This window comes from Coenobita brevimanus, chromosome 94, assembly GCF_032717465.1.
Source record: "Coenobita brevimanus isolate Jiangsu-jjx chromosome 94, ASM3271746v2, whole genome shotgun sequence".
In the NCBI taxonomy this organism is placed as follows: domain Eukaryota; kingdom Metazoa; phylum Arthropoda; class Malacostraca; order Decapoda; family Coenobitidae; genus Coenobita; species Coenobita brevimanus.
In genome coordinates, this window is record NC_137047.1 from 6520294 (window position 1) to 6547942 (window position 27649).

The window sequence follows — 27649 nt, forward strand, 5'->3', positions numbered from 1 at the left end:
ACAACACTCTCTTCCTATATATTCTTCCTGACACTGTTGGACAGTGAATAACAATGCTGCATCAGGATTCAAGATATCCTAGGCATTGCAAATATTGGTATATTGGAACAAAGCTACAGTAATAATAAAACAAAACTTTGAGTGTCTTCGAGTTATTAGAAAAAAAAAAAAAAAAAATGGAAGTGACCAGGAATGTTAATCCCAAGCCCCTGATTATGGGGAAAATAATGGAAGACTGGCTGACAATATTCTTTGCCCTTGGTGCCAAGAGGATTAGTAGAATACAAATTTATAATTCCCAAGCACATCCATAATACCATCATGGTCTCCTTCCTACCTTTGATTTGAAACTTTTCCCCAGTGTGACCCTTCTTACATGCACTTAATTAAGTTGCTTTTGGTTGCTTTATAACCACAAATAATAAATCAGACACAAACACAGCAGTCAATGACTTCAAGGAGGCAGACAACAATGTCTATGTGTAAGTGGTGAAAAAGATTTAATTTTCAGAATGATGTTCAGTGTTATGAAAAGAACTAAAAACAACGACACTGATCCATCCATGGTATTCCTTGTTGATTAGAGTCCCCTAACTCAACATCAAGAACCAAGCATTCTTTGTGGCTAGAAATGGTCCACATCAATGTGTGCAATGATCTGGAGACCCTGACATAACAGTTGGTGGACACAGGTTACAAGGTTGATGGTGAGAGGTTTGCAGACCATTCAGATAAGAATATCCAAGGTCTTAGTCGATGCACACTCAGAGGAACTGTCACTGGAAGACCTAGTTGCACTGAAGACAGCAAGAAATAGAAGTGCTGTGGGGAGGATGTAGATTTATACCAGTTCCAATCACTCGCACTCAAGAAGAAATTAGTTTTTCAGTACAGTGGTGTGTGCCACAGTCTTATTCAGATCTGTTGCTTGAATATTTTTTTTCAAACCTCTGACTAATGCCCAATGATTCTGCAGTATTTACCTTTGATGAAACATCCCTGGACTGCACAGCTTAGAAACTCACTCAGTAACCCCTTCAACTCAAGCATGTTTTCAGCTCAAGAATATCTTTTGTACCATATTTGATATTGAATAATGGTAGATACTGTAATTCCATTCAGATTTTGTATCATGTCTTCAGCCTGTAAGAGTTAGCAATGACCCATCATTTGCCTCAGTTCCTTTCTTAGGACCTTGGATGATGCATAAATAATTGCCAAAAAAAACAATCTATACTTTGCCATAGAAAAATACAGTATTTGCCCCCCAAAAAATATTAGAGTTCTTGAAATTTTTTAAAACCATGAAAAACTATGGTAAGTTGCCTTTTGAATGATATATAGTTTATCGCTATTTATGCCTGCTATTGCGCAGTAAAGTGCCAGAAAAAACATACACAAGTTTCTACTGATTACGCATGATGGTCAATGCTCGCGTACGAAATAGAGAAAGAGAGAGAGAGAGAGAGAAGAGAGAGAGAATGTTGCGTGTGTGTGTGTGTGTGTATTTACCTAATTGTATTTACCTAATTGTGATATACAGGAAATGAGCTACGCTCGTAGGGTCTCGTCTCTGTTTCTCAGTAAGTCAAATTTAGCTTTAAACTCGTTTAAGTTTTTAGACTGGACAATCTCTCTGTCCAGGCTATTCCACAGGTCTATACATCTATAAGGAAAACTATATTTCTTGATATCCTTCAAGCAGCTTGGCTTCATCAATTTCATTCCATGTCCTCTTGTTACTCCCTTATTCCATACAAACAGATCTTCTTTGTCAATTTTATCTACTCCCATCATGGTCCTGAACACTGTAATCATGTCACCCATCTTTCTCCTTTCCTCTAAGGAAGGCAAATCCAGTTTTTCCAGCCTCTCTCTGCACGACAGATCTGCAAGACCAGGGACCATCTTGGTTGCTGTTCTTTGTATTCTCTCAATCTTGTTTATATCTTTCTTTTTCTGTGGGGACCACACTATTGCTGCATATTCTAACCTGGGGCGGATCATGGCCACTATCACTTTTTTCATCATCTCATCCATGTAATGAAATGCTACTCTTATATTAGTCAAGAGTTTGTACGTCTCTCTCACTGTCTTGTTAATCTGTTTTTCAAGTGACAAACTATCCTGGACCAGCTCTCCCAAATCTTTCTCATCTCTCGCTTTTGTGATTGGTTCATTACCCATCAAATAATTCAGTGATGGCCTCTTGGTACTTTTAGCTATATCCAATATTTTACATTTCTTTGCATTGAATTTCATTTCCCACAGCCAGCTTCAATCATGTATCCTATCCATATCCTCCTGCAGCATTTTACAATCCTCCTCAACCTCTACCTTCTTCAAGATCTTTGCATCATCAGCAAACAGACTTGCATAACTGCTCACTCCATCTACCATATCATTTACGTAAATCAGGCACATTGCTGGCGCCAACACCGAGCCCTGTGGGACTCCTCTTGTTTCTTCCCTCCATCCAGACATCCTATCCATTATTACTGTCCTCATTTGTCTGTCTTTCAAAAAGTCTCTCATCCATTCCAGGTGGTTCCCCTTCAGTCCTCCTATATGCTCTAGTTTCCACATTAGTCTCTTATGGGGTACCCTGTCGAAGGCCTTCTCCAAATCTAAATACAGTACACACAGTCCACCCAACCAGCTCTCTCCTGTAGCACGTCAATCACTCTTGAGTAAAAGCTCAACATGTGGGAAACACATGACCTTCCACTTCGGAATCCAAACTGACTTTCTGCCAAAATATTCATCTCTTCCAGATATTTTATCTCTCTATCTTTCAGAATTCTCTTGCACAATTTTGCAACCATGCTGGTTAGGGACACTGGTCTATAATTCAGGGGTTCTTCCCTGTTTTCTCCCTTCTCAATTGGTACCACATTTGCCCTCTTCCATTCTTGAGGCACTTTCCCCTCTTCCAGAGAACACACAATTAAACTGTGAATCTTATCCGCCAATTGTTCTCTGCATTCCTTCAGTACCCAATTAGAGATTCCATCTGGTCCTGGAGCTTTCCATACATTTTGAGTTTCCAGTAATTTATACACTTCCTGAACTTCCACTTTTATATCTTTTATCACTACAATTCTAGTCACTCCCTCCCCTTCCACAAACTCCTTTTCATTAGTGAAAACCGATTGGAAGCGTTTGTTCATTATTTCAGCTTGCATTGCGCATCTTTATAGACCTCTCCTTCTACTTCCAGTTTGGTGATTCCTTCCTTTTGTTTCAGTTTGCCATTGACAGATCTACAAGACAGTTTGGGTTCATCCTTACATTTGTCTATTATTCCTTTTTCAAAATTCCGTTCTTCCTCTCTACGCATTCTTGTATATTCATTTCAAGTTCTTTTATATTCTTCCTTTGTTCTGTTGTTACCTCTCTTTCTTCAGTTGTTCCATGCCATGTCTCTCTTTTTTTTTGCTATCATACACCTTCTAAAAACCACTGTGTGTGTGTGTGTGTGTGTGTGTGTGTGTGTGTGTGTGTGTGTGTGTGTGTGTATTTACCTATTTGTAGTATACAGGAATTGAGCAATGCTCGTGTTGTCCTGTCTCCATATCCACATTTATCAAGTCTACCTTTACACACATGAATGTTTTTCTCATGCACCACCTCTTTGTCTAAGTCGTTCCAAATATTTAAGTATTTACCTAATATACCTAATTGAGATATACACGGAATGTACTATGCTCGTGGGTTTCCGTCGCTATTTCTCAATAAGTCGAATTTAGCTTTAAACTCGTTTAAGTTTTTAGACTGGACGATCTCTTTGTCCAGGCTATTCCATAAGTCTATACTTCTGTAAGGAAAGCTATATTTCTTGATATCCTTCAAGCAGCTTGACTTTTTCAATTTCATTCTGTGTCCTCTTGTTGCTCTCTTATCCCATACAAACAGATCTTCTTTGTCAATTTTATCTACTCCCACCATGGTCCTGAACACTGCAATCATGTCTCCCCTCTTTCTCCTTTCCTCTAAGGAAGGCAAATCCAGTTTTTCCAGCCTCTCTCTGTATGACAGGCCTGTCAGACTGGGGACCATCTTGGTTGCTGTACTTTGTATTCTCTCAATCTTGTTTATATCTTTCTTTTTGTGTGGGAACCACACTACCGCTGCATATTCTAACCTGGGGCGGATCATGGCCACTATCACTTTTTTCATCATCTCATCCATATAATGAAATGCTACTCTTATGTTAGTCAAGAGTTTATAAGTCTCTCCAACTATCTTGTTAATGTGCTTTTCTGGTGACAAACTATCTTGGACCAGCACTCCCAAATCTCTCTCTTCCCTCAGTTTTGTGATTAATTCATTACCCAACAAATAATTCATTGATGGCCTCCTGGTACTTTTACCCATTTCCATTATTTTACATTTCTTTACATTAAATTTCATTTCCCACGTCCGGCTCCATTTGTGTATCCTATCCAAATTCTCCTACAGTATTTTACAATCCTCCTCAACCTCTACCTTCCTCAAGATCTTTACATCATCAGCAAACAGACTTGCATAACTGTTCACTCCATCTACCATATCATTTACGTAAATCAGGAACATTACTGGCGCCAACACTGAGCCTTGAGGGACTCCACTTGTTACTTCCGTCCATCCAGACATCCTATCCTTTATTACTGTCCTCATTTGTCTGTCTCTCAAAAAGTCTCTCATCCATTCCAGAAGTTTCCCCTTTAGTCCTCCTATATATTCTAGTTTCCACATTAGTCTCTTATGAGGTACCTTGTCAAAGGCCTTTTCTAAGTCTAAGTACACACAATCCACCCAACCATCTCTCTCCTGTACCACGTCAATTGCTCTTGAGTAAAAGCTCAACAAGTTAGAAACACATGACCTTCCAGTTCTGAATCCAAACTGACATTCAGCCAAAATATTCACTGACACCAGTACTGTAAAGGGTTGTTTAACACTGGGGGTTATTAAGGGGTTAATGCAGTGCATTACTGTTTGCATCAATACTCTTTCTTTCACATATACTGTACACACAAAAACGAACAAAAGAATAAGTGCTAAATGTACGTTTAACTTTCAGTAGAAAGACCTGACCAATTCAATTCACATTCCTCCACTTTATTTTCTGTATTTTTCCAACTTTTTTGGGGAAGAAATTGCTAATTAGTGAAGCTGTTAATTATGAGTTCGGCAATTATGGAGTTCTACCGTAATAAAAAAAATTTAGGCCACTAACCTAACTCGCTCTGACAGAGGCAACAATGCTCTGTACCATGGGAGTAGCTACCTCAGATGCAGGCATGAGGTGGGAGACCACCAAAAAACAGTGAGGGACATCCCCAGCAGCCAATGGAGGTACATATGGATGTGATGTCATGCAACCAATCACAGTGCATTGCTCACCTGACGTCATCACGCACGACATTTGACTTTTGGCGGGCCGTCTGAGCTCCAACGCCCAACAACTCGCTGCGGTTTAACTGTTTGTGACCGCAGTATATATTTTTTGGTCATACTGTAGGTTACCGAGTCAGTACAAATCCGTGTTACTCGATACAGCGTTACAGTGGGGAAGCACTGTACTTTTGAACATTGCATGGCAGGACTGAAGGCAACAAGCCATATTTTTGGTCCAGGGAGGCCAAGGCTTCTTTAGACTTTACCCTGGTGGTGGCTGTCTGTTGTGTGTCATCTGCCAAGAAACTGGGACAAGTGACCTTGGCTGTGGCCAGATAAGTGAGGTGAATTCAATAAAGAAGGTGTCTTTGTCGATGCACACCATGTGATAGGCAACAGCATCTTTGAGCATCCATTCAGTTCTGCCACTGGTGCTTGTTCTGTATATGTGTTCCCGTGTAACAGTGGCTTCACTCTTCACCCCTAGCTTCAGAACCCCTCACTTCATGCCCATCTCAGGTCTCTCTGTGGTGTGTATTTTTTTCTTATTGTGCCCTTTTCATCACTCTCTATTAACCTAACCATGCCAATGTGTGTTTCTGATACTTACCACAACAGTATGTATTTGGTGGGTCTAAACTGTTGTGAAAGGGAATACTAGGGGCTTACACCTGAGATGCCTGGTACCAACTAGGCTAAATCCCACAGACTCTGTGCTTTCGCTATTGTGCAATTTTGCTATCACATGCCAGGCTCAGTATGAATTATGTATGCTAACCAAGGGATCATAGTATTGGATCTGCAATATTATTAATTTTATGATCATTACTCATTAATGTTATGATCATCACACTCTGTTTTGTGTCTGAGTGTAAGTTTGGTAGAATACTTATGATGGATCAGAGGGATCATGTTAGATTAATGGAAGATGAAGTTCTATGAGCGTGTCGGGCAAGGATGTAATAGTTCCTATAAGTTTTAATTGTTTAAACTGTATGGATTTGAGACAGAGAAGGATTTTATATCAAGGAAATCTATGGTGAATAAGGTAAAAGAGTATAAGCAAGGTTTTTATATCAAGGAATTCTGTGGTGAATAAGGAAAAAGTGTGTTGTGTTGCTGCATATATGCTGTGTCCCTGTTTATATATAAACAGGGTATCCAAGATCTCGGTGAGCTATGAGGGCTACAAATTTGTCCCAGTAATCACTTGTGGTCCAGAAGAGTATAAATTGATTCTGAGAAAATTGAATACACAGCTGCAACAGAGGAAGTGGGCTTGATTGACTGAAACTGATAAAAAAGAACATGGGCTTGAGCAACACTGACCCTTTTGGCAACCTGCTGGAGCTGCTGGAAGAATTCGGGTGAGGCATGGTTGTCACCACCTTCAGACTGGATAGGCTCCACGACTGTTCCTGCTACAGGCGTACCCATTCTGTTATACTTATTGATTAGATCCTCCACCTGTAAATTAAGGCTTCACTTAAATGCAAATACATTTTCAATTTACAGTATTGGCCTTGATTGCTAGTTAACCCTGACACAGCTATTACTGTCTTTAGAGATTCAAGGGTGTCCATGTACTGATTCAAAAAACTGACATATAACTTGGTCTAGCTTTAAATCTAAATTACAGTAATTCCTTACTTAACACTGTAGATCGTTTAATTTAATTTCCTTTATAAAAGCTCCAACATGCTTCCTTGCATCAGCCTTGGTCACCTAATGGTGACTCTCCAAGCTGCTTGATCTCTGGCAGCCTCTCTATTCAGTCCCTTATCCCTGAGGTCACACTCTGTGACCTCGTCCTAGGTCTTTTTCAGTCTGCCTCTCACAACCCTACCCCCAGCGATAATACTTCTCACTTTCTGCAACCAATTGTCATCCCCCATCCCCTCCACATGCCCAAACCATCTCAGTCTACACCTCCACATCAAAGCACCGGTAAACTCCAGTCCCATCCTTCCTCTTAACTCTTCCATCATAAACCTAGCACCCCCAGGCCTCACATTCAAGGATACACTGCACATCCACCTAATCAGTACCATTTCTGTATATTGAAACCTGTGAATATCCTCTTCCTTTACTGTTCTGGTCTCACTACCATGCAACATTACATTCCTAATACATGACGCATACAAAGATCCTTTAGCACAGAGGGACAGCCCTCTTGATGTCAGGAGAGGCAACAGCTTCCTGAACTTTCTCCAACCAATCCTCACTCTAGTCACAGACCCAGCTCCAGCCCCACCTCCTGCACATATTGTAACATGTCTCCCATGTAAAAAAAACTCTTCCACACACTTGACAGACTCACCAGCAAGAGCAATCCTTACATGCCTGACAATCTCCACACGCTCTCTCTGACACACTGCACATATGAAATCAGCATTATCTCACTGTCCACCTCTAATACCACTACATCTCTTATGCACCCACTTATCACAACCACTGCATGGGATGGAATTACTTCCCATGCCCTTGTGGCAAACCACATATGGCCACTCTCCCTTTTTGCTGATTGTACTGCCACCAACACTAGATACCATCACCTTTGTTTTATCTGCATTTATTCTCAAGCCCATGTGCCCCATATCATCTCTCCATATCCTACATATTTCCTTCACCTCCCTTTCATCCTTTGCTATCAACACCAAATCATTGGGATACAACATCTCCAATGGGAGTCCACTTCTGAAGTTACATAAGAAGGCTTCAAGCACCATGATAAACAATAAGGGGATCAAAACTGACCTCTGATAAACACTGACACTCACGTACTCATCACTAAAATTTCCATTCACTCTCACCTGGGTGCGAGCACCCACATACAAAGCCATAACCACCCTAACCAGTCACTCCTCAATCCCAAGTTTTCTCATTGTACTTACTTCACCACCTTCCTAGGGACTCTGTCAACAAAAACAAAATATAGATCCCTTTTCTTTCCTATATATTTTTCCTGAAGCTGTCGAACAATGAATATGGCATCATCTCTCCAACTATAGTCAGATGCCCTAAACCTGTAAGAGCTGGCCATTTGTCTTTGAGTTAGTTGTTTTACAGGGAGGAGCACTAACCCTTTGCCAACCCACTTACTGACATGTAGGGAACACAATGGGTTGGTTGTATGGTTACCACCCTGCATTGTAAATGGTTTCCAGGCTTACAAGAAACCAGTAGGCTTGTCACTCAATGTAAAGCCACCTGAAAAGAAAAGAAGGGTACTAAAAAGTGACAGAAAAGATGGGAGAAATAGGAAGAGAGGAGGGCAGACACAGAAAAAGAATGATAAAGGTGAAGGAAGAAGTGAGACTAAATTGTTGAAAAGGAAAAATTTGGACTTAACTTGGGGTACCTGGTATCAGTTATGATAAATCCCATAGGCTCTGTGTATTCATTATCACACAATTCTGTTATCACACACCATGTTCAGCACCAATTATGCATGATAACCAAGGTATCAGTGCACTGCAAAGATCCATTTGATAAAGAGTCAGTACTCCCAAGAAAAATAAATCCCTGCTACCTTAATTACAATTAAACTTTTTGCTCTTTTGTTAGAAGTTGTTGCCTCTCCTAACATTGAGAGGGCTTTCCTTCTATGCTAAACAATCCTTGTATGTGGTATGTGCTGGGAGTGTAATGCTGCATGGCGGTGAAACCTAGGCAATACAGGAAGCGTTTATTCATAGGCTCAATGTACAGAAATAACAATGATTAGATGGATGTGTAGTGCATCCTTAACCCTTTAACCGCGGGTATTGTTTTGGTCTGACTGTCCTCTCCCGCGGGGGTTTCAGCCAAATGTAAACAAACCTTTAAACCTTAATAACTCTGCACAGAATAAAGCTAGAGAAAAAAAATAAGGTACCATTAGAAAGTACTAACCTTCAGCTTTCCATTGATGTAGGTTTCATGACTTTGTTGACTTTCACAGGACAGGCAGGGCCGTTAGAAGTGAGGGGTGTAAAATCACTATTTTACGCCCCACACACCAGTACCAAATGCCAACCACTCTCTCATAATAGTAATATAAACATATATGAACACTGTACATACGATAAACACCCACTCTGTGTTCACTAAGGTAGGTAAAAGGCACTTCACTGCGGCTGCGCCAGTTCTTCACTGGGGCTGCGCTTCACTTCACTGCGGCGTCACCAGCTCACTGACGTTTCAGGCGATCTTTTCATTATTTCTAACTTCTAATATTATTTTACATATAATCTGGGCAATATACATTATATTTACACTGCACTTATTACTATATTGCGTCACTGTCGCATCACAGAATTACACAAGTGCCGCAGAATTACACAAGTGCCGCAGATTCTCTTATTACAATATCACTTATTATACTGGCCAATATTTACATTTTTTCTAGGCAAAATATCCCTTATTACTACATTATCTATTATACAATTATTGGTAAAGCACGTCACTGTCGCATCACTGTATATCACTGTCAGTTTCAGTAACTCTGCACAGAATAAATCTAGAGCGAAAAATAAGGTACCATTAGAAAGTACTAACCTTCGGCTTTGCAATGATGTAGGTTTCATGATTTCATTGACTATCACTGGATGGGCAGTGCCATTAGAAGTAAGCGATCTAAAATCATTATTTTTCGCTCACACACCATTACCTTCGCTCATACACCATTACCAAATGCCAACCTCATTCTGATAATAATACTATAAACATATATGAACACTGCACATACGATAAACACCCACTCTGTGTTCACTGAGGCAGGTAAAAGGCACTGTCATTACCTGCACTTCACTGCCACATCAGCGGTGTTGTAATCACTATTTTTCGCTCACACACCATTACCAAATGCCAACCTCATTCTGATAATAATACTATAAACATATATGAACACTGCACATACGATAAACAGCCACTCTGTGTTCACTGAGGCAGGTAAAAGGCACTGTAATTGCCCGCACTTCACTGCCATATCAGCGGTGTTGTAATCACTATTTCTCGCTCACACACCAATACCAAATGCCAACCTCATTCTGATAATAATACTATAAACATATATGAACACTGCACATACGATAAACACCCACTCTGTGTTCACTGAGGCAGGTAAAAGGCACTGTAATTGCCTGCACTTCACTTCCACATCAGCAGTGTTGTCGCTCACACAGCTGGACAGATACTGATGCGTGTTTGGTCCAGGGTGGGGTGGGGGGCCCAGGGGGTTGGAGGTGGGGCCCCAGGGGGGGGAGGAGGGAGGTGGTGGTCGGCTGGAGTGAAAGAACTTAATAGCTACTCTCCCTTGAAACAATTGGCGCACGGAAAAAATGCGGGGTATTCAAAATATTCACAAACATTCGAGAATGACACCCGCGGTTTGGTCCAGTTTTTGCAATGTCATTCTGGAATGACACCCGCGGTTAAAGGGTTAAATGAGAGGCCTGGAGGGGCTAGGATTGCAATGAAGAGTTGAAAGGAAGAATGGGACTTGAATGTATCGTGATGTGGACTGAGATGTTTCAGGCATGGTCAGATGATGGAGGATGACAACTGGGTGCGGCAGGTGAGAGGTGTGAACATTGTAGGTAGGGTTGCATGAGGCAGACCAAAAAAAGACCTGGGACAAGATCACTGAGTGTGACCTTGGGAATAGGGGACTGAACAGGGAGGCTGCCAGAGACTGAGTAGTGTGGACAGCCACCATTAGGTGACCAAGGTCAATGCATACAAGCATGTTGGAACTTTATAAATGATACAATATGATTTATGCAGTAATTTAATTGATAATGAAATTACTAATTTTACACTGCAAAAACTCACCTGTTCCAGACATCGCTTATCCTCCTCTTGGTTCTCTCTCACATGATCCTCCAGTGGGTACTTGTATTTGGGAAAGTCTGCAATTGGCCAGTTCAGCGATGGAATGTCAATTTTGTGGATGGGTTTGGAGTGTGTTGTGGCCAGGCATCCCATTGTCCGTCCATGGAAGGCACCTGCAGGCACAAAACTTTTAAATTACCAAGTTAGCTTCCAAATGGATGGGTGAAACTACAGTATATAAATGCATTTTCACACTTTTTGAGACTGTGAATGCACTTTACAATTTTATCCTGAACACTGACACACAATATCAATTAATACAAGAAAATCCCTACCATATGTGTTAAGGATTACATAAATGAGGGCACCACTGAAAGCTTCCCATGCTTATGGAAAACTATTGAAATGATGATGATGATGATGATGATGATGATGATGATGGTGGTGGTGGTGATGATGATAAAAATAAATGCAAATTTTAAGAACAAGATTCTGTTTATACCTCTTAATGACAAATTATAGGTCAGGGCAGCCTGATGTCAGAGATCAGGGTGAACTGCAGGCAATCTGCTTGTGGCCTTACTTTGTGGGATTAAGATATTTGGCTACAGACATACAGTATACTGTAGATAAACAGACAAGTTTCTATTTACCGAAATGGCTGAACTCCTCCTTTATTAAGTATCATTAATGAGTAGGCATCACACTAATCTATACTGCAGGAAACTATGAGTAGGAACTTTTAAACTAATAGCTGGAGTGTCTAAGTGGGTAACACTGGGCTACCATATGTCTATATTTTCCCAGACATGTTCTCCTTTTCACTTCTTTTATCTCTGTCAGGGAGAAATTTCTATATACAGTGATATAGCGTACAAGTACAATATTTAACCCAATAGCTGCTATGTACTTCATATGATGGAAAACATGTAGAAACTACGTACATCATATGAGCAAGTTTTTTTTTTTTTTTTTTTTTTTTTTCTCAAATGGGCACATTTCTAATGCCGTTTGGCATCTCAGCTGAGTTACTTCCATCACCACCAACATACCCTGCCACCACCCACTCATCCTCAGTATCTCCCTATTACTAGTATGGTGGGGGAGAGGTCAGATGCACAACTTCATTACTTCACCATGACTGAACTAAGGTAAATATCCCAGTTTAACAATGCAACTGGTTAAGTAAAACCCATTGCTAAGCAGGATATCGTATCTCAGGGTAGATTTATGTAAAGTATTGGGATGTGTTTTTGAGCCTTGGGTTTCCCCCCCAACCAAGTCCTAAACCCACCCAAATGAGTCAAAAAAAAAAAAAAAGTTTAAAGCCAATGTAAATGGCCTAACAGCTGTAAAACAAGCTAACCTAAGCCTAACATCTGTAAATAACTCATTAAAACCAACAACAAAAATCTGAAAATCATAAAATACTGGTAAGAAAATATCAAATACTTTTCATCACTTACTAGTTGTAAGTCCATATCCGGTCCTGGTTGTCATCCTTGCTATACCCCCAAGGCTAGGGAACATGTGGTGCTCCCTAGCCTTCACTCATCCTCCTCAAAGCCCTCAAACTCCATCTCCAGGGGAGGATCAGAGGGGAGGGAAGCCTGATGAGGTGAGGTGCTGGTAGCAGGTGAGTGATGCACACTCCTCACACGATTAGTAACACTTTCCTACTCATGGCACTGCTGGGACACAGTTACAGTGCACTATAATAGCAGCTTGTATAATGCTGGTGATGCAACATGATGTGGGGTAGGCAAGCGTGAGAGTTCCTCACTCAGAGACAGCCGGTGTGAGAGGAACAATGTGGATGTGTGAGAGGTTAACGATGGCTGTGGGGGTTGCGTGAGCGTTTCTGTGCATCCTGGAAGGCGGGTGAGCTCAGCTGGCTGCAGGAACACGTGATTCAAAATTTTGGCCCATCACTCCTGGATGAGACATCAGGGGACTCATTGTTAAACCAGGGTGCAGCCATTATCAGACCGGGTATGGTGGTATTTCTATGCCCATCGCTATGCTCGGGTATCGCACTAGGGGTGCTACATCTCGGGGTCTGCCTGTAATGAACTCATATATGTTTTTCCTATACTTTTCCATGCACTCTTTCCTTTCATATGAGCAAAAATTATATTTGAGAAAATTTTTTTTTTCCATATATTTATTTATTTTTTTTTGTGCATGGGGGGGTAGACCAGGAAACCTAATGCAGCAGATGTTGGGGTAAATGTCCAGGAGTTCCCCTTTTTTACACTTCCACAAAGTTTCCATATAAAACTGATATTCCATCCACCCATCATCCAATCCTATGTTGCCCCATGAGAAGTGTAGGAGCCCGGGGCTATGGAAGATGGTCCTGACATTTAAGGTGAGAGTGATATTACTCTAGTTTAATATCAGGAGTATGAGATATTTATTTAATCTGAGATGAAGCACAAATGCCAGTTGCATGCTGGTTCATTTCTGGACTGTTATAGCTGGCTGCATCATTCAGTTTTTGTTGTTGACCAGTAGGATTTATCAGAGTTACTGTACTTACCCTGCCCTAAAAATTGTATTATTAGAATAATATAATGATAGGGAGCGTTGTGAGGAACACACTGAGGTGGTTTGGCCATGTGGAGAGGATGGAGGGTGAAAGACTGACGAAGAGAGTGTATGTGAGTGAGGTGGAGGGTGGAAGAGGGAGGGGGAGACCGAGGATGAGATGGAGGGATGGGGTGGAGAGGTATATGAGAGAGGGGGGTGTGAGTTGGGAGCAGGGTGGTGAAATGGCGGGGGACAGGGCGACTTGGAGGCGATTTGTTTGTGGCCACCCCAAACGGGATTGAGGCGTCTGGCAATAGATAGATAGATAGAGATAGAATAATCAACTTAATGGCTGAGGCTGCAATACTTCTTCATTTCAAATAACTTAGTGTTCACTGATTCAACCCACTCCCCTCCCTCCCACTCCTTTGCAGGGAATCCTCTTTTTTTTTGGATGTTCAGATACTGCAGCCCTAAGTTAGCAGTTTTTGGCATTTACAGTGTTATAATGAAGAGCTTGAACAGCCAAACATCTTAAATAACCATCACACCCCAACATGACCACAAAGGTTTAATAATATGGTCTCCAATCCCAAACTCACTTCATGTATCATTATACCTCATACTAGCCATTCAGACCTCCTGAGGAGTAAAACAAGATCTCTCATCTGACAAATGCAAATCCAGACAGAGACATAAAAACCTTACCTATTTACAAGAAGGGAAGTTGGACTTAGATACAAACATGGAAGAAGAAGATAAGAAATGGCTGGACAGCTGCCTGTAAGGTAGAAGTCAAGGTACTTTACCACATCAAAGTTCCAGGTACAAAATGCTATCCAACAGTGTCCAGCAGGGTTCAGTCATGACTACCTCACTTTTTTTATCTTTTCCTCCATGACCTGCCACACTTCCTCCCTCAGTAACAGTGTTGTCTTAAACTGATGACCTAGCAGTGCAGTGGTTTCATAACAACCCAAAACTCAATAAACATTAGCCTAGCTCTAACAGCATCAATATGTATTGATACTGTTGGGAGCTGGGATGGTGCTTGTTGAGTACTTGTTATGTCTAATCCAGTGTTCTAGTAAGTATACCTACTAGAACACCTAACTGGACATAACAGAATGAGTATCTCTCCAACCATAGCAACCATTACTCTCGTCATTCTAGACAGATGCCATTCTCAAACACATCCTAAAGACTCTCTCTTTAACCAAATACTCCCACTACGACCCCCAAATTTCTAGGACTTACTTTGGATACATACATGACCTTTTCACAACATAAAACATCAATGCAAAGACATCTTGCACACTATACCTTGAAAGCATTCACAGCCACCACTACTGGATAGCAGTAAGAATCTCTAAAAACAATCTATGAACAGTTAATCAGAAAACAAATGAATAACACACACCCAAGGTGAGCCTCCACTTTTTCAATTTAAAAAAAAAAAAAAAATCAGGCTGCACACAGACCAGAAACACAGATCACTTGCACAAAAAAAAAAAAAAATAAATAAATAAAAATAAAAATCCCGAACAATCTATATAGCCCGACGCCCTAATCCCGCAAAGGGTGGCCGCAGACAAAACGCCTCCAAGTCACTCTGTCACCCACCATTTGACTACCCTCCCCCCAACTCACCCCCCCCTCCCTCATATACCTCTCGACTCCATCCCTCCACCTCATCCTCGGTCTACCCCTCCCTCTCCCTCCCTCCACCTCACCTACATACACCCCCTTAGTAAGTCTTTCATTCTCCATTCTCTTCACATGTCCAAACCACCTCAGTGTATTTCTCCTAATCTTCTCAACCACATCCACATCTACCCCACAACGTTCCTTCACTTCTTCATTCGTCAACCTGTCCCTCCACGTCACTCTACATGTTCCTCTCAAGTAACTCATTTCCACTGCTCTCACTCTTGACTTGTTCCCCTCTTGCAAGGTCCATGCCTCGCTTCCATACGTCAGGGTAGGGATCACAATACCATCATGCAGTGACTTCTTAACTTCCATACTCACCTCCCTGTTTCTCATCACTGCTTTCAGTGTACCAACAACCTTCCTTCCCTGCTGTACCCTTTCACGTACTTCATCCCCCAAAGTTCCATCCTTACTCATCACACTACCCAAGTACTTGAATGCACTCACATTCTCCATATCCTCACCATCCAACCTCACTGCACACTCTGTGACCTCATTCCTCTCAAACACCATAACTTTAGTTTACATTAACTTTCAGCTTCCTCCTCCTGCACACTGTCCCAAATTCATTCACCAAACCTTGCAACTCCCATTCATCTTCACTCAACAATACTGTATCATCAGCAAACAGCAACACCGGAAGCTTCCAAATCTCACCCTCATTCATTAGGGCCAGCCCCACATCCACTGCCCTACCTTGCACCTCCTTTACAACCCCATCCATATATATACCAAACAGCCATGGAGACATCACACACCCCTGTTTCAGTCCCACATTGAGATCAAAGAACTCACTCAGCTCACCATCCACTCACACCGTAGCCCTAGCTCCCTCCTACATACTCTTCACAGCACTCAACAATTTCTCCTCCACTCCATATATTCTTAATACCTTCCACATACCTTGCCTATCTATTCTGTCATAAGCTTTCTCCAAGTCCATGAAGGCAGCATACACTTTCCTTCCCTTCTCTAGATACTTCTCCACTAAACATCTTAAAACAAATATCTGATCTACACACCCTTTTCCCTTCCTAAATCCCCCTTGTTCTTCTACAACTAGCTCCTCTGTCATATGCCTAACCCTATCAATGAGTATTCTACCATATATTTTACCAGTCACACTAAGAAGGCAAATACCCCTATGGTTACCACATACTTCTCTCTCATCACTTAATCTTATGATCCATTTTACTTACATAACTTTATGTTGCATCACCTACCAACACGATGAAAAATCATATCACTGAAAAAAAAAAAAAAAAAAAATCCAACATTCCACAGAATGCCTCAGTAATATTTCTTCTTCTCCATCCAACACTGCACTTCTATCTATCTATCTATTGCCTGACGCCTCAATCTCATTTGGGGTGGCCACAAACAAATCGCCTCCAAGTCGCCCTGTCCCCCGCCATTTCACTGCCCTGCTCCCAACTCACCCCCCCCCTCTCATATACCTCTCCACCCCATCCCTCCATCTCATCCTCAGCCTCCCCCTCCCTCTTCCCCCCTCCACCTCACTCACATACACTCTCTTCGTCAGTCTTTCACCCTCCATCCTCTCCACACGGCCAAACCACCTCAGTGTATTCCTCCTAACGTTTCTTATCACATCCACATCCACACCACAATGCTCCTTTATATTCTCATTTGTCAGCCTGTCTCTCCATGTGACTCCACAGGCTCCTCTTAAATAACTCATTTCCAGTGCTCTCACTCTTGACTTGTGTCCTTCCAACAACATCCAAGCTTCACTTCCATATGTTAGAGTTGGTATCACAATACTGTCATGTAGTGACTTTTTCACTTCCATGCTCACTTCCCTGCTTCTTATCACTGCTTTCAAGGAACCAGCAACCTTTCATCCCTGCTGTACCCTTTCAAGCACTTCATCCTCCAAACCTCCATCCTTACTCATCACACTACCCATGTACAGCACTTAAAACGTACTCACATTTTCCAATTCCTCACCATCCAACCTCGCTGTACATTCACTGACTTCACCTCTCTCAAAGACCATCACTTTACTCTTTCCTACATTCACCTTTAGATTCCGTTTCATACACACTCTCCCAAACTCATCCACCAAGCCTTGCAGCTCTCCTTTGTTTTCACTCAACAACACAGTATCATCTGCAAACAACAGTACAGGGAGTTTCCAAACACTACCCTCTCTCACCAGGGCCACTCCAACATCCACTACCCTACCTTGTATCTCTTTTATTACCTCATCCGTGTACAGATTGAACAACCATGGAGACATGACACATCCCTGTTTCAACCCAACCTTCAAAGAGAAAAATTCACTCAGTTCACCATCCACATGCACTGCAGCCTTAGCACCATCATACATACGCTTCACAGCATTCAACAACTTCCCATCTACTCCATATATTCTTAATACTTTCCACAATCCTTGTCTGTCCACTCCGTCATATGCTTTCTCCAAATCCATGAAAGCCGCATACAACTTCTTTCCCTTCTCTAGAAACTTTTCCACTAAAGATCTAAGAATGAATATCTGATATACACAACCTCTTCCCTTCCTAAAGCCTCCTTGTTCTTCTCCAACTAATTCCTCTGTTCTTTCTCTAACGCTGTCAATAAGTATCCTACCATACACTTTTCCTATTATACTAAGAAAACAGATGCCCCTATGATTACCACACACTTCTTTTCCCCCCCTTTTCCTTTGTACAAGGGAATAATTATACCTGACTTCCAATCCTCTGGGACTCTACCTTTCTCCCAGGCCAATCTGCACATTTTCCACATCCATTCTACTACTATCTCTCCCCCATACTTCAGCATTTCACCACACACTCCATCAATTCCTGGGGCTTTCCCCAATTTAACTTTCTTCATTGCTTCCACAACTTCTATCCTACTGATTTCTTCCTGTCTTCTCACCTCCCTCCTCCTCCCAGCCATTCCCCAGCCACTTATACTCACATTACTTCCATCTTCTATGTTCAACAATTCCTTAAAGTGTTCTCTCCATCTGCTCACTTTTTCTCTCTTCTCCACTAGTAATCTACCATTTTTATCTTTCACTCCCCTGCTAACTTCACTTCCACACTGTCTTACTCTTTTCACCTCTTTCTAGAACATTTTCTTACAGTCCCTCCACTTTACACTCAAGTTTCTTCCAAATTCCTCATCTGCTCTCTTCTTACTCTTTCTTAAATCTTTTCACCTCTCTCTTTCTTTCTACATATAACTCTCTCTTCCGCCTCTCAACTTCTTCCATGCCCCTATTTCTCATCCATTCGTTGTATGCTTTCTTCTTTTGTGCCACAGCCTGTCTTACCTCTTCATTCCACCATGCTGTTCCTTGCACACCCCTCCGTCTTCTCTTCATCCCACACACCTCATCACATGCTGCACATATTTCTTCTGTAAATATCCTGCACACACCTTCCACGTCCCCCATCTGCTCCAATTCGTATTTGCCCAATCGTTTCTCCACTTCTCTCTTATACTCTGCCTTTTTCTCATCCTCTTGTAACCTTTCCACTCTCCTTACAAATACTTCTTCTTCCCATCCCTCCCTTCTTCTATTTCTCCATCCTAATTGGACCTTGATTCTGGCCACCACCAAGTAGTGGTCAGAAAGTCCACTCCCCCAACCTCTATAAGCTCTTGCATCCATTACACATTTTCGCATCCTTTCATCCACACTCACATAATCAATCATTGCCTTCCTTTCATTCAGTTCACCACCCACCCATCTCATCACTCGCCATGTATACCTGTGGTTCATCTTGTGCCTGAAGAGGGTATTGGCTATCACCAACCCCCTCCCAGCACAAATGTCCACTAACGCACTGCCATTCTCATCTATCTCAGCATCACACCCCACTCACCAACTATTCCATCCACCTTCACATTCCCTACTTTACCATTCATATCACCGATCAAAAACACTCTCTCATTCCTTCCAAACTTTTCCAGGCACACTTCCACATTTGTCCAGAACTCTTCTCTCACTCTGCTTGCACGATCTTGCGTTGCCACATTCACACACACAATCGCCCACATTTGTATTCAACTTTCAATCTTATCCACACAATCCTTGACCCAACTGATCCATACTCTCTTATGCTCTTCTTCCATCTTTTACTCACAACTATACATACTCACATACATACATACACTGCACTTCACAAACACAAACTGTACATAAACCTACAGCCACCACAGCCATCCAAAACCCCCGGCCAAACAGTATCCTACATGAACCAACCGCAGGTATTCACTCCTCGGAATCTATCCTACCCAGGCAGACATGAATGCACCTAGTCCTACTACAATGTGGCCATCTCACATAGCAGCACACCTTAAGCTAACTGATGGATGATGGTTAGCCCATGGTTTGGTCAGACATCACAGTATGTATATGTTATGTAAATGATGAGTTTAAGCTAGAGTCATTGTGGACTTCGTAAAACTAAAGCTAATGATTAGATAGTGGTTAGACATTGATTTGGTTATATTTAACTGAGTGCAGAGATGATGTGAACCATGAGTTTTTACTCAAGAGTTTGTGGATGTATGTGCCATAGTTTTGGAACTGAAGCTTTCTAAAGTTAAGTATTTTTCAGCATGTCAAAAAATATATACAGTGCTGTATATTATAAATGATCAAAGGCCAGTTATATGATGAAAGATGGCATGCTGAAATATGGGTGAACAGGTTCCCAGATCAATACCTGTACACAATGCACACACAAAATCAGCATTGTTCTGCAGTCTACCTCTAACACCACTATATCTCATATGCACCTGCTTATTGCAAACACTATACAAGATGGAGCTACTTCCCACATCCTTGTAGCAAAATGCACAAGGTCACACTCCCTCTAGTCTGACAGTACCACCACCAGTCCTAGATATCACTTTTGTTTTATCTGCATTTACTCTCAAACCCTTGTGCCCATATCTTCACTTTCTGAATTGTTCCATTGCCTCCCTTTCATTCTCTGCAATCGGCCACCAAGTCATCAGCAAACATCTCCCATGGGTGTCCATTTCTAAAGTCACATGAGAGAGCTTCATGCAGCATGACAAACAATAACGGACTCAAGACTGACCCCGATGCATGTCACCATTCATGGAAAACTTGTCACTCAGATTTCCTTTCAATCTCACTTGAGTCCTCACACTCACATACATAGCCAAAGCCACTTTAACCAGCCATTCTCTGCTTTCTCAATGCCTACTTCACCACCTCCCCAGGGACTCTTGTCAAATGCCTTCTTCAAATCAACAAAAACAAAGCACAGCTTCCTTTTTTTTCCAATATATTTTTCCTGAACCTGTCAGACAATGAACATGACATCAGTGGTTCCTTTGCCTGGCATGAACCCAAACAGCTTCCTATCAATATTCCCACTTTCCCTTATCATACCCTCTAGAACTCTTTCCATTACCTTCATTATCTGGTTCAAAAGTTTTATTCTCCTATAATTTCCTCCTTCCAGGACATCGCCCTTCCCCTTGTACACATTTACAATCACACTCTTCAGTCAGTCATCTGCGACAACACACTCATATAAAATCAAATTCATCAAATCAGTAACTAAAGCCACTCATACATTTCCTGACACCTTCAACATTTTAGCAGTCAACCCAAACACACCCATCACCTTTCCCAACTGCATCCTACCGTACCTATTGCTCAGCTCACAGCAGTAGCATCAAGCAAAGATCAAGGGCCAAACATTGGATCCACTGACTCCAAATCTTTCTTGTTACAGTCAAACTCCTCATTCAGCAGCTGGTTATAATACTCTCTCCAGGCATCTTCAATATCCTCACTGTCCACCACTACCTCTCCTTCATTACACTTCACACACTGCTCACCCATGATATCCCTGTTTTCTGTCTCCATCTGATTTGCCGTCTTAAATACCACATTCTTCCTTTCAGCCCTGTTTAGGTTATCCAGCAAAAGTCTCTGAGACCCACATTTGCCCTGTATACCTCCTAAAAATTTTTAGCCCTATGCTTGGCAGCCAAGTACTGGTATTCCTCTCTGTTACCATCCATTTTCCATTGCCAGAAAAGTCTTTTCTCCTTAACTGCAGCTACTACACCCTCACTCCTGCACCATGTTTCCTTATGTTTAGAAGGACCCCTTGTCTAGCCCCACACTGAATCAGTAACTCTCAAGAGATTGTTCTTGAGAGCTATGTAATGTTCATTAACACTTCTCTCAACAGCTCCTGGTTCAGCTGCCATTCTACTCATCTCACTACAGAAGGCATCCTTTACTGCCTGGTTTATTAACTTCCGTATTTTCCTCCTGGGTGCATAGGTCCTCTTCTTCCTCACCCACTCCTTCAGCACCATGTCACATATTAGTAATCCGTATTGCGGCATACACTTAACTCCTTGTAATTTTAACATCCTTCATGAACCTCCTATCAGCCCTCTTGAGTAGAAAATAGTCAATGTGACTACTATGACCCCCAGACTCATAGGTAATCAGCCAACTCTCTTTTCCTGAAATGTGTGACACACACAGTCATGTTCACTGTCTCCCTAAATTCGAGTATCTTTTCCCTTTTCACATTCCAGTTCTTAATATTTTACAGTATCCTTCCATTCTTAATTTTTTCCACTATCCTTCTGTAATGGGGTGAATAAAAGCCCGTGCTGCTTAGAGGCAAATCGGGGATCCTCTCTTTGGCTCAGTGGTAATGTGCTCACCCATGAAACGCAAGGGCTCAGGATCAAATCTCGGTCAGACCAGTGTGATTAATTTGTTAAGTTTCAGTTCGGTTATTACAATGGTTGGCAGCAGTGTGGGATGTGAGGCAAGGCTTGAAGGGCAATGATGTTCTTGTTGACAGCATCTTAAGGCTTACATCCCGAGGGGGTGAGCTGTCTGGCGTGGTCCGCAGCACCCCCAACGGTGGCCTTGAATGTGCTGCACTACCATGTGTGTTTGAAACTGACCAAATTAATCACCAGTGGGAGAAAAGGGTGATGTAATGGGGTGTATAAAAGCCCGCGTTGCTTAGAAGCAAAGCGGGGATCCTCTCTTTGGATCAGTGGTAACATGCGCGCCCATGAAGCACCAGGGCCCAGGATCAAATCTCAGTCAGACTAATGTGATTAATTTGTTAAGTTTCAGTTCGGTTATTACACTTCCATTAAAGAAAGAAAAGTTAAAGATGATCAAAAGTCACAAACCTGCCCATTGTTTAAAAGCTGAAGATAAAGCAGACCAACCTTTGAAGGAGAGGAGGGTGTAGGAGGGGCAGCCTGGGGCCTGGTTAATCATACAGCTCTCCAGTTCCTCCTGCGAAAACTCAAGCTTGCCACCTCTCTCCTTGGTGCGGTACCACATGTACATGGCCTTGTAGGCATTCTCATTGCTGCAGGACCCACATGCCATGGTGCACAGGTGATCCAGGCCCTTAGGTGCCACCTGTAACACCACGCCACACACTATGGTCACTTCTGCAAGACTAATGAACATAAAAACTTCAGTACTGTAATACCATGCCATACAAACTTTAGTTCTTGTAGTCATGCCTAACAACTGAATTCACTTGGTAGAGGAAATGCAGGATACTGAAAGATAACTTTTTTTTTTTTTTTTTCCCTCAAAATATGTTTCATTAGTCCCTATACTGTATTATGATGAACAGGGAGGAACTAGCAAAAAATTGCATGCAAGCATGCAAACACACTGTTTATAGAAAAATTAGGAGTGAATAAGATGACATTTCCCATAGGAAAAATGTACAATCAGGCCTCGGTATATGTCGGTTTGGTATGCAATAAATCAATATGATAATGAACTAAAAGTTCATTTTGTGATTATGATGGTGAAATTCTCTCACACAATACTTGTGGTGGCTGTATGCAACACTTCCATGCATACACAGTACCTCCTGCACAAGTTGATAGTAAGACGTTTGAGCCAAAATGGCTGTCCAGCATTTCCATTTGTTGTGACTGTCTCCTTTTTGTTCAATATCATGTATGCATGGACTGAAATGCCAGTGCTATCACCAAATAACAGTTCAAGTGCACAACAAACACTGGTAATACAGTGTTTGATATTGTAAGAAATGAAACTTATAACTTGGGAATCATGTTTGGCAAGGATGTTACCCCAAGTGGAAAGCATGGTGCTCCTGCAGGCATTAAAGGCAAGTTTTTTTTTTTTTTTTTTTTTTTTTTTTTTTTTTAAGGCTAAGTGACCTTTGACCCCCAATGTATCCTCACTGAACCCACACAGTATGAACTTTGGTGTACAATAAATCACTATGCCATGAGTTTTCACTTGACATAACACCATTGCATACTGCAGGATAACTGTATTGTTTTCTCCACTTCTTCTTAGTGTTGATGGTATCTCCCTTTTTCTTACCAGTGCTCTTTGCCCCAGTTTTATGCCTTCAATTCTTGACTAACTCGCCCCAAAATGACTATGCATGTACAGTACCTTGGCCTGACATCTCAAGACACCTATCTCATATTTTCAATTACAGTCTTTAAAATGATTCTAGAGCCCCCTGTGTGTCAAAAGATGGGCTAGTAACTACCAAAACACATGAAGAACACCAAAACAACTATCTAAGTATAGGCATGTGTTCTGACTTCAAACATGGTTAAGATTCTGACCAAATTTTGTCAAACAGGCCCTCTAAGTGAGGAAAAGGCTGAAGATATGAACAGAGCAATGCACAACAAGAAAAGGGCCAGAGCTGGATGGGAATGTAAAGAAAAGAAAGAGATAATAAACTAAAACAAGCAATGGAAAAGCAGAGGCAGAAAAATTATAAAATTTTTAAAATGAATGAGGGAACACTTTAGATAGATGTGACTAGTGCTGTGCAGAAGGAGAAAGTTATGAGAGATACAGTACAGAAAAAATGGTGATTATTTTTCTTTGTACCCACATATTAAGTTGGTTTCTTTCCTTCTCTATCTGTCACCTAGTATCCTTCCATTTTTTTTTTTTTTTACTGTCTCTAATCTAACCATTTTATTTAGTTTGTTTTGTTTCACTGATAATGGCTCCAAATGCTCACATGCATCAGCCTTGGTCACCTAATAGAAGTTTTCCACATTGCTCAATCTCTATCAGCCTCCCTATTCAGACCCTTATCCCTAAGGTCGCACTCTATGACCTTGTCCCATGTCTTTTTTTTTTTTTTATCTGCCTCTTGCAACTGTTCCCTCACCATTCACACCTCTCACTTTCTGCACCCAATTTTCTGCACTCAGTTATCATTTTCCATCCTCTCAACATGCCCAAACCATCTCAATCTATCCCTCCTCATCACAGCAGTAATACATTCAAGTTCCACCTTTCCTCTAGACTCATCAATCACAATTCTAACCCCCAAGGTCTCTCATTCAAGGATGCATCACACATCCACCTAATCATTATAATTTCTGTACACTTGAGCCTTTGAGTATCCTCTTCCTGTACTGCTCACATCTCACTACCATACAGCATTACAGTCCTAACACATGCTGCATACAAAGATCCCTTGGCACAGAGGGAGTGCCTTTTCAATGTCAGGAGAAGCTATCAGAACATCCTCCAACCATTCCTTACCCTACCCACAGTCCCAACTCCAGCACGTAACATGTTCCCCAAATAACAAAACTCCTCCACACATTCAAAAGACTCTCCAGCATGACCAACCCTTTCATTCCTCTCTACATGCTCTCCCCAACACAACACACACACAAAATCAGCATTATTTTGCTGCCTACCTCTAATATCGCTATATTTCTTATGCACTCCCTTATCACAAATGCTGCAAAAGATAGTCATTTCCCACACCCTTGTGACAAACTGCACATGGCCACACTCCTGTTTTGAGAGAAAATTATAGATACCAAGAAGTCCTGTACAGTATTGTAAGATGAATTGTGCACCAGCTACTGAAGCTGGAATATCAACAAGTTTATTATCATGCCTAGTCTGTGCATAAATCTGCCCTTCCATTTTCATTATTTAAAATTTCACAAACTTCAAGTACCTGTCGCTTGCCACATCCACACGTGACAATTGTGCCTCTTGTACTCATACATTTTTCTTTGACAGATGCCTAATTATGTGAACCAAACAGTAATAACTATCGGTACACCTGTTAACTGAAAGGATGCATATCAGTTTGTGTTTCCTAACAGGAAGCAAATTGGCATATAAAATGGAAATTATGAACAAGCACATGTTTGTACATGTAAGGTACAGTACTGTTTTACAACATGTTGTGGCATTTATGATAATATGCAAACATGTGTTGCTTTAATGTTAATTACTTTGTGGTGCTGTTGTTTGACAAATGTGGAGGTGTTTATGACTAAGCAGTGATGTTTATGACTATGACCATGTACCTTTTTACGAACATGTGGCGATGTTCATGAATTATGACCATGCTGTATTCTTAATGGTCTTTTGCACTGCTTCAAAACCATGTAGTGGTGCTTATGAGAGAGATTTTATGACCATGGGGGAGTTACAATCATGTAGTGGTGTATAAGAGTATGATGTGGTGTTTTATGACCATGACACTACTCTTGTGTCTGTGTCCAAATGGTGGTGTTCAAGATCATACCCATGTGGTGGGATTTTACGACATTGTGGTGTTGTTTATGACCGTGTGGTGGTATTTATACACAAATGGTGGTGTTTACGATCATTAAATGGTGGTGTTTATGATCATTTAGTGGTGTGTATGATCTATCTTGTGTTAGTGTTGCTATTTTATTATAATTATTATTGTCCAAAAACAAGTACAGTATCTCTGTGGGAATATTTTTTCTGTGTTGCACACTCTCAAGACAAAATACTGAAAAAAAGTGAGTTCTATGGTGATTTGCACTGTCCTCTCCGGCACACAAGCTCTCAATCAGAATCAGCAGCAAATCATCAGAATAAGATTTTTAACGTGCTGTGTACTGTGGTGTTGCTTACATGTACTTGTTTTAGTTATGAATTGTGGTAGGTGGGGGCACTCACCATCCACTCACTCAATGTAGTGCTGCTCTCGGGTGTCAGCCCTGTCCTCTCCTCCATCCTTCCATCTTCTTCTATCTTTCTTTCCTTCATTCTTTCCTCGTCCTTCTGCCTTCGGGTGACTTTACACTCCCTCTTCTGTCTTTCATTCCTTCATTCTTTCCTCTTCCTTCTGCCTGTGGGTGACTCTACACTGAGTGACAAGCCAAATGGTTTCCTGTAAACCAGGAAACCATTTACTATGCTGGGTGGTAACCATATAACCAAATTTTGGCGCCTGGTGGTTTAGTGGGTAATTACTGTGCTCCAATCGGATTGAGCCGGTGAGGGTTTATATCCAAGGGATGGTTGGGGTTTATTGCTCACGTAATGCCACTCAGGGTGAGTGAGGTTGGTCATTCTCATCTTAAATGTCAGGACCAACTGCCTAACCCCGGGCTCCTATGCTCCTCATGGGGCAATGTAGGATTGGATGATGGATGGATGGATGGATTAATTAAAATCCAAAAAGGATTTTATTTTTCCTTTCTGAATGAGGTAAATGACGGAGAGGGACACCTTCACACGGTGGAACCAAACCTGGCAGCTTCACTGTCTGGTTATGTAAAAGTTCCTCAGCTCCTCCTCTAATCCCCCAAAAGGAGGATAATGGACTGCAGAAGAGCTAACATAGTCTATACAGTACAGTATTCAACTGGGCTAAGATCCATATAAACCTGTAGCAACAATAATAATAATAACAATAATTCAAGAATAGTTTTTAGAGACACATGATGGTAGGAAGTGGGGGAGGGGGGGTGGATATGTAGATTAAGGTTAAGGAGGTCATGACCGGAAAAAGGTTGAAAACCACTTCTTTTAGACAAACTGCATGACTGGAGCCACACTTGGAAAATGTCTCAATGCAAAACGAAATACTTTTCTCTGTGGCAGAATTCAAACTGCAATGTGAATACAGTGATCAATGAGATCTGTACAGGCACCTGCAAGGGAAAAATGGTGTTGATGCCCATATCTCACTTTGAGATATGGCTAGCTCGAAAATGTCTCCCTGAAGCAGCAATTATCCGCTTCTTTCTGATTACCGGTATGTACTGGTCTCCTGGCATTTCTGTGGGAGGAGGACCACAAGTGAGAAGAGGATGCAGATGTTCTGGAGTGATGCTGCATGGGAAGTGAAGTGGTTTGAACTGCATGCTTGCCAAGCTCTTC

General features: G+C 41.6%; 1 protein-coding gene across 1 annotated transcript in view; it reads right to left on the reverse strand.

Moving 5' to 3' along the window:
- Gabat (4-aminobutyrate aminotransferase) overlaps positions 1-27649 on the reverse strand; it is a 114278-nt gene that overhangs the window by 24347 nt on the left and 62282 nt on the right. Inside the window, exons 4-6 of the mRNA XM_080282595.1 lie at positions 22681-22879; positions 11197-11369; positions 6712-6849 (exon numbers count right to left, since the gene is read on the reverse strand). Coding sequence (XP_080138721.1) covers positions 6712-6849; positions 11197-11369; positions 22681-22879 — 510 coding nt within the window. The remainder of the gene's footprint in view (positions 1-6711; positions 6850-11196; positions 11370-22680; positions 22880-27649) is intronic.